A 12,047-nucleotide genomic window follows, 5' to 3' on the forward strand; every position below is an offset into this window, starting at 1 on the left:
ATCCATTTTATATATATATATATAATGCTCCCCAACTACGGTAAAGGAGTCTTCCGAGGTGGATAGCCAAAGTTTCTTAAGACATGAGTACTTTATTAATTTAATTAAATTTTAAACATTTGTCTCGCTCGCATTCAAGCAGAGAAATATTAATTTAATGGATCAATACTCAGTAGTATTGAGTATCTAATAAATAATTATAAAATATATCTTGGAGTCATGATACCTATCTGAATGATTTTGGGTCGTGGATAAAACAAAAAAGGTTGGGGCCCTAAATTTAGACTAACTATTTACTTCACCTGCCTTGAGAATGTTGAAACGGTCCATTAAAGGTTACATCAATTTTAGAAACGAATTTGAAGAAATCTCTCTCTCTTTATTGAAGGGGAGTTACAATCAATCCGGAAGTTCATCATCCCCTTGCCTTATCTTATAAAAACTCAATTACTGTATATCACGCCCCACAAAATAGAAAATGATAAATAAACAGATGAAAACTCCGAGGACGAACCAACTCAAATGCTTACCCTTTTTATCTCCTATTGTGAAACGAAATTCCGATCGCACACCTACCGTTCGAAAGCTTTTTTTTTTTTTTTAACTAGCAGCAGGTGCTTTCTTCATTGATTTCTTCGGTCACGCAGAGGTTTGATAATGAGTCGAGTCAAAACAATGAAATTAAAAAGTGTGTCGATGCGGGTAGAGTAAGAAAAAAATCATCCACTGATTATAATAAATATATTTGTAATGATTTTAATGAAAACTGCAATTGAAATATTTTCTTAACATATTTACTAAGACTATGAAATCGGTAGTTGAAATACTTATTTCCTATTAAAAAACTATTCAATTCAATAGCTAACACTCATTGAATCTGATAACAAGATATACAGCTAAATTTACAGATAGACTAAAATAACGATACACAAATATGTGGAGGGGAAAAAAATCAGCATGTCTCGCTATTTTTACACCATAATAACTATTGCTTTAAGTAACTGAAGATTTTAATTTTTTAATTAGTTAAAAATTCAGTTTTGCGCTTATGGGCTTCTCAGAAGATTTACGTGGAATTTAAATTTGCTTTTTCAGAAATTAGGAATACAGTAAAAATTGAATGTTTTTATATGTTTGGCATGATATGGTTGTTAACGACGCACTAGAGCAAAGTTAATAGGCTATTATTTGAATAACCGACCCAACTTTGAGTTTACGACTATCAATGCTCAACTCCGTAGCCTAGCAATTTTGAACCCAAACCAGAACTACTGGATCAAATATTGGGAGAAATTACCTTCGTGGAGGACTTTTTGATAGAACTAACCCTCATTTGCGTCACATGGAGAGTAAAAGCACGAAAGCTTCCCACGGTGAGCCCGACGTCAAGAGAACTAGCCCATTTTCCTCCTACCACTGAGGATATTTTACGCCAGCACTATGGTCGGTGAGAACAAGGTGCGGAGCTCGAAACATCTAGCCATTGCAGGGATTCAAACCGAACCCGGGTTACCTTATTAAGATGCGAGCTCTCTATCCCCTGAGCCACCACGACTCTGGGATTCCTCCTTATGTAGATACGAAAAGAGTTGTAGTACATGCACACACCACCCCAATTTAGAAGAGCGGGGGACAGACGATTGTAATAATCGCCTGACCTCCACGCCTCACAGCCCGACCACACAATTGCGCGCAGACTTTTCCTGCTCTGAGACGGCTGTGAAGATTACGTTAGTGTGCACTGCAATCAAACATCCATTTTTTAACACGAAGAAGTCGGCTGATGGTATTTATCCCATTATTTGTAAGACTTTATGAAATTGAAATATTTACGACACATAAAAAGTTCCATTACGTTTTCGTAGCTCCTTTTTTAATGACAGCTAACGAATCCATTTAAAAAATAAAAAAAAACTCATAAGCCCTTTACCCCTTTTGGGGTAATTTGCTGTTTATAGAAATTTTTATTTTTAAAATAGACATCCCTGAAGCTTAACGGTAAATTAATCGCACCTCCATCATTAAATTACCTTTTTGATGAGTTTTGAAACATGACACTATTTTAAAGGGGAAAATTTTAATCAAACATTATTTTATATCTTCTTTTGTATGAAAAAAAGCTTTTGTATAAATATTTGTTTATTTATTTCCCCACCGAATTGGCGTCACATCTGGGCTTGGATTCTTGCCAGCACTCGAATCATCACCCTCTCTCTTCATCACAAAAGCATCACCCACTGATCTGTTAATCATTCGATACAAATTAGCATAACCTTTGACATGCTTATTTATTAGTCATCGTTATAGGTAAACTGATGAAATTTGAGAAACAGTTAAAAGCTTTATTTGGTGAAAGACAGGGAGTGAAGGGTTTAACATCAAAACAACATCTAAGAATAGTATTTAAAAGACTGCCAACAATAACCCGAGTGAAAACGTGTCTCCGATTTATGAGATTTCTTACATTTAAGTTGAGCCACTGTAATGCACAAAATAATGAGAGGGAACTTCCCAGAAAAGAAACACGAACGAAAACAAGTGAGGAAAAGAAACTGCAACACCTTTGCAAAAAAGAGCTAATAGGCAAAACATAAAAGGATTATAAATGCTAGTAAATATAAGTTTGCATATCGATGGTTGGTAGTATAAATTAAACAAATTGCTAGAAAAACACAAATTTTTCCTCGTTCAAGTTTTTTTTTTTTTAAATTTAAAGTAATATTTTTACAAATAAACACAGCATTTAAACATAAATGATTTTAAGAAACACGCAGGAGATGCAAGTTAGTTTTAAGATCGGCCATCATTTGCGAACATTCACAGCCTTTCATAACGAAGCGGAAGAAGACTTCGTTATCACTGGAGATACATCAATTCATTATTGTGATCAACTCAATAAGCAAATGCCAAAACCGAGACTAGAGCTTGGGTGACAAGAATCTCTCAGAATGAAAAAGCAACCACACGGAAAATTAAAATGAATTAAATCGTACATTACATTATAATAAAGGTGTTTTTTTTTCCCTTCATCTCAAAAAATTCAGATGTAAAGGGTTGAAGAATATACCAGATTATTATATTCCCGTTCATTGTTGACCAATATCCAGCTCAATGTGAAGCAAACTGTTCTTTTAATAACTAATGCATTTAGTAAGTAACAATAATTTGTTCCAATACTAAATATAAAAAAAAATTGAAAATGGAATGGCATGTAAATACAAAACTTACAAAGTAAAGTTTAAAATAAAACAAAAAAATTTTACCCCAAGGAAGAAGTAAAACATTCTTAAAAGTTTTTAACTGTTTCGCCATTTTTATACAACTTTAAATCGATTTAAAAGCAATTTTCAAGTCTAACATTCTAAAACAAACTAACGATTCTTCAAAAAACTAACAAAATTTATCAGACAAGGTTTTTTACCCTAAGCGTGGAGGAAAAAAAAGAAGAAAAAAACATAGCAGTAGACATCTTGTCAGGTAGATAACAAATTTTAACAGTCAACCCTAGATAATAGGCATATGTTGCTTCAAAAAGTTAGGTGATAAAAATGAGAATGTACAGATCATCAAAAAGCAGCATTTTCCAGAATACTTAAATAATAATGCTTTTATAATTGTAAAACAAAATTTTAAAAAAGATGTGTATTAATGTCAATGTTAATTAAACGCAAATTTATTAGCGATGGCAGTAAGTTATTTACATCCTTATAAAAGTATGTAAAAGGAATTTGGCTGACTAAACTAATTTAAAAAATGTTTTATATGTTAACAAAAATAATACATTCCGCAGGAGATATATATTATGCCTCCATTTGTTTCTCCACAATTTTTTTCCTAAAAAATGAGAAACAAAATGTATGAAGCCAAAAATAATTTGACTGCATATTTAAAAATTAATTAAAATTATAAATTTTTACAAAAATATTCAATTACTTAGAAAAACATAGCAAAGAAAATTTACATAAATCTACAAAACAAAGGTTAATTTATATTCACTAATTTTTAAGATATTAACAACATTAACAGCTGAATGATAATTGGGTCCACTTTAGTCACGCTGCCCACCCGATCATAAATGTTAAAATAATATGAACACCAGGTTACAAAAATAAATTATTAGAACCACATTTTGGCTGTACTAACGCATTTCATCTCAATTACACTACTTCCGATCACACCATGTGCAGTATTAGAAAATCTTCATATTCTATGGCCATAATACATTGGAGGACAAAAATCCAAAACCACGAGAGAAAAAAACGATACATTAAAATATTAATAAATATGTTGTTTGAGAAATCTGGAGAGAATTTTTTCTCATTATTTCAAAAGTGACAAAAATATTAAATACAGTAAAACTAGGCTAGGTAAGAGACTGCAGTAGTGAGGAAGAGAAATAAATGAGAACACAAATTCTCAAAATAAATTTTGCGAGAGTATTAGGTGTGCATGTCACCAAGAAAGACTTTATAGTAATAACATACACATAAATCAATCACGTAAACAACTTGAATGCATCTGACATTTTTTGTTGAAAGAATAAAGGTGAGCACGTTTTTTTTTTTTTTAATCCACACGATATTTAACATTTCTAAATTAATTTTCAAAGAGTAAATATCGCAACATAAATAATTAAACCGATTGTTCAATATGTATATAAATATCAGGGTCTCGGTTTAAGAATTCATTTTCTTCTATGTTATACCAGCATGTCTTAAAGAAGAAAAAAATTCTGAAGCTGTTAAGTTATTTGGTGTGAAAGAAAATCACATCGTCTCGTTTGTATTTGAAAATTTTTGTAAATAAAAAGTTAGACCTATGATTTCACTTAATTAGAAACATACCTGCGAGATATTTTACGAAAAATTTATATCCATGAAAAAAAAGTGACATTCATCATTATAATGTTACGTTCGTGAACAGAAGTTAAACACTTTTCCTCTGTGCAACAGATGCTTGTTTCAAACTCAGCGAATTTTTTTATGCAAGTCAAACGCTTACAACTTAATCATTAAAGTGCATGTTTTTTTAGAAGGATTCACGTATTTGAAATCATTACTCCAAAATTGACAAGGAAAATATTTTTTTTTGCTGCGTATCAAATTTTTATTTATCACAGCTAGATTCTAGCTAGAAGTGAAAGGTAAGGAAATCAAAGATGTCAGTTGTCATCACAAGGTCAGAGCAGATTAAAAGTAAAATTTCTACAACTTCTAAGGAGAAAAATTAAAATTCATAACAATCTGAAAAACCTCTTTAAATTTAATTTTCATCATAATTATATTTGAAGGAAGAACCATTTACACTCTCAATGCAGAAATAAATACACAATTTCCTTAAGCATTAAAAAACGTTCACCTAAGGGTGTCATGGAACAGTTTCAACACCGCTAATAAGATTTCATTTAAACATAAAAATTTGCACCAGCTATAAATTCGCGATACCTGGGGTTTTATATTCCTCGAATGTAGGTGGTGAGCTAACGTTACTGGCAGTTCGCATTCCAGCAGTTTCGTACGTTTAATATAGATTTGAAAGCTCACAATTAAATAAAATAAAAAAACAGAAATATTTGATAATGCGGGGGATCATTTAAGAGAAATTTTGGGCCGTTTACAGACTTCTCACAAACTATTTTATCGTAAACAAGGACTGTTCACAAAATGTTTTACCATAAACACGAATACTTTTGCAAAATATTTTATAGTAAAAATAGACTCTTCAAAAAATTCTTTTTAACACAAGTGTAGTCAATGTTTTTAATTCGTAATTTTAAAACTACACCTTATTGAAAGATGCTTTTGTTAAACCATAAAAATTATTTTTACAATTTCAGAAAAACGGCGTTTTTCTCAGGAAGTCAGGAATAACTTCTATTCATTCACGGCGAAGGATAAAATGGTTCCGTTTAATACGGTGGTTAACATTATATTGTATAAATCTGTTTCGAATTCGAGCAGTCAATATTAACTATAATACATTAGTACCAACTGTACTTCGTATGCATGAATGTATATTTTGAATTTAGAAAATTTCAGTAGATTATCGAGTTGAATAGATGGTGACGATGCGAGGAACGATTAAAAGAATTTGTTTGCTCCACAAAATCATAATTTTTGAGCATTAATACAATGAATCGTACGACAACAAATAAACAGTATCAATCATTCTTTAAAATTGGGACCTCCATGAATATTCGAGCTATAACTTTTTTCTAATAAGGAAGTAGAAGCTACACAGAAAGAAACATGGCTGAGCTTTTAACTTCGCAAAAAAAAGGCTATAAAAGATTAATTTTAATAATTCACACCTTAACAACTACCTTTAAAATGTAGTGAAACTGTAATTAAAATTTGAAAAGCAAATTTCATTGAATATATACTTTATAAGTTTCACCATTGAACATTTATTTAAAGTTTCATGGCAATAAAACCTGATTAGGCTATACTGCGCTAAATTTATACGACATAAGTAAAGAAACCACGCCATGTTATAAACTATTATAACGCAAGCACTTTATTTCAATTTAAAATACAATTAATATACACACTGACAAAAACATTCCACCGTGAAATCTGACGAAATTACTTTTGTATGCTTTTGCTAAATTCCGATTGATTAAAAAAAAGGAGTATGTTTTGATTGCTTGACGATTGAAATGACAAATAGTTTTCTATAACAAATTTTTCTGTATTTAAGAATTACCAACAAAACGTCAGGTGCCTGCAAAATATATTTGTTCTTCAAAATTGCCTAAAATATTGGCTGTGGCTAAAATATTCATGTAAATTGAATATAACATCTTAAATAATATTTAAGATTGCAAATCACTTTTGAAATCTAGTTATGTATCTATTTAACTAGTCTAACTTTTCATATTGGAAAAGCAGAAAAAAAAATATTACTTCAAAACAAAATTAGACCCTGTTTATTTCGCAAAATAAGGAAATTCGCAGTATATTTAATTATGATCAAGATTTATAAAATTAAAAAGCGATTACTTGCTATTAAAACTAATTGGTACTAAGTATTAAATGTAACATATAATTAGGTAAAGAAATTTATTTCCAACAGAGGAATAAATATTATCTTTAACAATCCACAAATAGGTAGACGGAAAAAAAGGTCCCGGTAAAAAGGGTACGGAAAAAAGGGTCCCTAGAAAAAAAGGTCCCGGTAAAAAAGGTACCTCCATAGGGAAAATCTGTAGGGATATTTCCCCTCTCGCTTTCCGGGCAGCTTGAATGCTTCTCGCTGTTTCAAGGAATATTCTTTTTATCTGTAATAATTCAGATTAGATAATTGAGGTAAGGAGAAGATTAAGGGGGAGGACTTATGGGCTGGTTGTATTACGCTTTTTTTTTTTAAATTTCATTTCATTTATTTATTCTTCTTTGATTATTTTTTAAAGCGGGAAGATACTATTTAAATTTTTCAATAATGTTTTACTTTTTTCTTGTAATTTTTTAAAGTGAAAAATGTGTTATTTTCTATCTTAAATTATATTGTTGGATAAAAGACCGTCAATGCATAAACCGATGCCCAAACATGCCATTGGTTAACTGAAACGGTTCTGTGCTATGTTATCAATTGTAACTTATTACAAAATACAAAAAAGCGAAAAGTGAAAGAAAATAACAAGCAAATACCTGTCAAAAAATTTCTATTAGAAGCGTTATAAGCGAAGCACATTAATTTTACTCCCCCCCCCTTAAAGTTTCATGTAGCCTGATAACACTTTTTCAATAGAGTCAAGATTCCCGGTAGAATCATGATCTTAGAAAATAAATAAACAATTTTATTGATTTCATATCTAATTAACTTTTTAAGAATAAATGCATAAATAAGAAACAAAAGTTGGATAAAAAGCACTTTGAAACGCACGACACAAAAAAAGAAAAAAAAACATGCACGGAACAGCAAACAGCGCTTCTAATCTTCTCATTTCAAATATTTTCCACTACAGAATTTTCCCTACACAGGTACCTTTTTTACCGGGACCTTTTTTTCCAGGGACCTTTTTTTTCCGGGACCTTTCTTTCCGTACCATTTTTTCCGGTACCTTTTTTTCCCAGAATCCACAAATATAGGAGTCGAACCATTTTTATAAACAAGCGTTTAATCAACCACTTTTATAACAGAAAATTTAAAAACGCTTTCTAAAAAGCAAAAAAAAATAATTGGCTCAAATTTTATAATTTTTTTTCTTTCAAAATTGGCTTTATTTTTTCTTATTCTATTTTTCTCCATTCTGTAATTTCTAAAATTCCTTCGTGCATAAAGACTTAAAAATTACATACATCTTCAAGTTTTAATTTTATGTAACATTAAAGTAATTTGAACAACATAAATTAGCTTTCTTTTTTATAAAAATTTAAAAAAAAAAGCTTGTTTCAACAAGCTTGTTGTTCGTTATATGAAGCAAAAACGAAAGAAATTTACAGACTAAATGAAGGTATGATTGATTTTTATGAAATTTTAAGCACTAGTCATTTGTACATTATTTTGAAGTCATGTATAATGTGATAAATAACAATAAAACATAATAAATAAATAAGAAAAACAACAAAAAGTAAAATGATAAAAAGAAAGGAAAAATAATACAGGAAAGAATTATTTATAAATGTTTGAAAGAAGAAGCAAAGCAAACATTTTGTAAAAAATCATAACTCTCCGTGCGAAAAAGAATAAATGTTTCTATTGAAAAAAAAAATTCGATTTGGAAAAATACAAGCTCTTTAATTCTGGGATAAATCTCAACCAGGTAGAGGGTATGACATTGTTCCGCCATAACTATTAACTGAGCCAGCGATTTATCTATGCATTAATGCGCATCGAAGTATTTAAAAAAGAAATCGGAAAGAACAATATTGATTGTAAGTGAGACGTAAAAAACTGAGTTTATTTTGTTAATTGGTTTTAAATTTCATTTTTTCTTTATGTGTATGAAATTTTTTTATTTTTTTTGTCAATATGACTGATTTAAAAAGTCAGCGAACGAGTCATGGAAGTGGTGTCAGAGAGAAAGAAAACAACAAAAGATTTCCCTTCCTCAGAAAAGTCAAATGTTTTAATAATATAATTTGTACATTATTAGTTCCGGGTATTGCTTAACCATCGTATAACCCAGCTCTCATGTCACTTTTATTGGATTTTATTTACACTATTTTGAAATTTATAATTCCCAATATATTTAAACTTCTTAAACGTATACTTCCATGTTCTTAATGTTAGTCTCTCTTAGCTTAAACCCTGCAAGCTTTTTTTCTTCCCACTTCACTTAGACTCGTGAACCACATAAAAAGCCATTTATCAGGAGTTGATGGTAAGGTTGTCATGAAAAAGCAAAAATTTCAATTTTTATAATGTTGTGGTTAAACAATTTTGTTAAGTTAATTCTGGAAAATAAAAATTAGTTAATTCAGAAGAAAAAAATACAAAACTGTATATTTTTGAAATAATTTAAATATTCTAAAAGTATAGAAGAAAAATGGGAGAGAGATAGTGTTTTTCTCCAAAGTTTATGTAATTTACTGACGTTCACTGTGGTTAATGTGTGGCGAAATTAGAGTCTCCGTTTTTATCATAATGCATCTTTTTTTTTTTTTCTTTTGCACTATTAATGAAAGAAAATTTTTTATTTGTTTTGTTTCATCTCCTCATTTTAATTTTATTTTACCTTAAAATTACGTTTTCTACTAAAACTCAAAAATGGAGCTTTATAATTTTTTAATAATTACGCAAAGATTGAAAAGTTAAAATTAATAATTAGAATAAGAGGGAAAAGAAACTAAGACTTTCTCAGACCTCGATTTGGAAATCACTTTAGATAAATTCCACTAAAAAAAATTATAATGCACTTCACTTTACTTCATATTCATTTTTCTTTCTTCGTATAATTAGAACCATTAAATTTAAAAGAATCCATGCCTAAAAATTTTTAAAAGATTCTAGATTCCTTTTTCAACTAATATTTCAATTTAAGGATTACTTCAATATAATTAAATTTAAGGAAGCAATACATTTTTATGCTATTACTAAGACTGATAAAAAATTTTATAAAATTCTGATAATTCTAAACATAAAAAACTTAGTATTGCGAAACTAATTATTAAAAATAATTATAAATGAATTAAAGAAACATTAAATTGTTTCAATGAACAGAAATTCAAAACAACAGTCGTATTCAATTTAATTAAATTTAAAGAAGAAAAACATCTTTATGCTATTTATAAGATTGATAAAAATTTTATAAAATTCCGATAATCCGAATTATAGAAACTTAAATATTACGAAACTTAAAAATAATTATAATTGAATAAAAGAAATATTAAATTGTTTGAATATGCATGGATTCAAAACAACAGTCGTATTAACAAAAATTAATAGCGCAATTTTTATTTTATGCTTAAACAAAAATTTGAGAAAAATACCTTTGAAACATAAATGCAATCAATGTCCATACTGAAGTAAAATATATAAAAACGTAATTTATGCAATAACAGTTGCCTTATCTATTCTGTTAAAACATTTCTAAGAATTAAAGAACAATTACAAATTCTAACATTATTAATTTTGTAGTTATATTTAGCATTGATTTTCACTCAATATTCTTCCAATAAATAATAGAAGTACTATTAAAAACCTTGCTTAGCTAAAAATGTGATTTTTTTTTTTTTGCACTAAGATTTAAATATAAAACAACAAAATATAAAATATCAATAACAAATGTGAATTCAGATTTGTAGATTCAGATATTGAATTCAAATGATCTCAGTAAAATGCATAAAATCTTAATATAACGCAAGCGAACATTTTAGAACAAGCTTGTAAACATGACAATTTTGACATGAGAGCCCCAGGAAAAAAAATTGGATATTTTAAACTATCTTACCTTCTCCATATCCTATTCCCATATTTTTATAATCCGAAATGCCAGTTCATCAGATATAGAACACACATATTTACATCTTTGATTCACACACAAACATTTATAGCGAATATTTGTACGATATAAAGTTCTTTTTCACGTTTGCTCAACAGTATTGATCGATGTAAACAACAAACGACAGCAGACACCGACTGCTTGGGTGAATCTGGCAACACAGAAATGCGCGCCATCTCATCGCGGTTGTCATGGTTACTCGAGGACGAATACATTGTCTTTTTCCGCATAGGGGTGCGGCCAGGTAAGAAGAATAGGTCTTTTCATCTTTTTTTTTCTTATTTATTTCATTTTACCTTTATAATGCTCCTATTATCATCCAAATGCCGTTCTTATTGTATAAAGTAGAGCGTCGTAAAAAGAAGGGGGGGAGGGGAATCCTTTTCTTACATTTTTGAATGAAGCTCACAAATTTCTTCTATTAATATATAAAAACATAAATATTTTAGACATTGTTACAAAGCAGCTTTACTTTCTATTTCAAGTCAATAATGAGTTCTAAATTTCTTTTTTCTTCCATACTACCATTTCCTTATTGAAATTTAAAAGAATTTTTATAACTATATCTGTCTCGTGAAAAAAAAAAAAGAAAATAGTGCTGAGCTAGTGTAATAGATGGAAATGTAAATTTGCAGAAACATTTAGTATAACAATTAACAGATAAATATTGTGAAAATTATGCATAACAATAAACATTTAAAGCAATTATTTCATTGTCAATTTCATTTTCTTAAAGCAGAGAATGCATGTCGTTTTTTTTATAATACATATAGCTTTAGTTGAAATAATCAAAACTAATTGGAAGTTTATCGGTCGATACAAAACCTTTAAACTTTATTTTACCCTTCACATTAATATCCATTATTTGCTACATTTTACAACTTCTTGAGAATATTAGCGCTTGACGTTAGCATCTGTTCTTTATTTTTTTATTTATTTATTTATTTATTGTGTGTGTGCGTTTGGAATCAACGCCACCACTGGAGTTATGGGGTTGCAACCCTAATTTACATTAGTTTGCTGTGAAGTTTATTACTTAGAAACTTGAAATTACGAGACATGTAAAAAAATGTACAGTGCACATGGAGTACAATTTAATAAA

General features: G+C 29.3%; 1 protein-coding gene across 1 annotated transcript in view; it reads right to left on the bottom strand.

The window, feature by feature from the left end:
• Positions 1-11,109, bottom strand: part of LOC107438830 (restin homolog) — a gene marked incomplete in the record, with an annotated part of 125,086 nt that extends 113,977 nt beyond the window's left edge. Inside the window, 1 exon segment of the mRNA XM_043046544.2 lies at positions 10,895-11,109. Coding sequence (XP_042902478.2) covers positions 10,895-10,903 — 9 coding nt within the window.
• Between the last annotated feature and the right edge of the window lie 938 nt (positions 11,110-12,047).

The sequence above is a fragment of the Parasteatoda tepidariorum genome, chromosome 4 (assembly GCF_043381705.1).
Source record: "Parasteatoda tepidariorum isolate YZ-2023 chromosome 4, CAS_Ptep_4.0, whole genome shotgun sequence".
Classification (NCBI taxonomy): domain Eukaryota; kingdom Metazoa; phylum Arthropoda; class Arachnida; order Araneae; family Theridiidae; genus Parasteatoda; species Parasteatoda tepidariorum.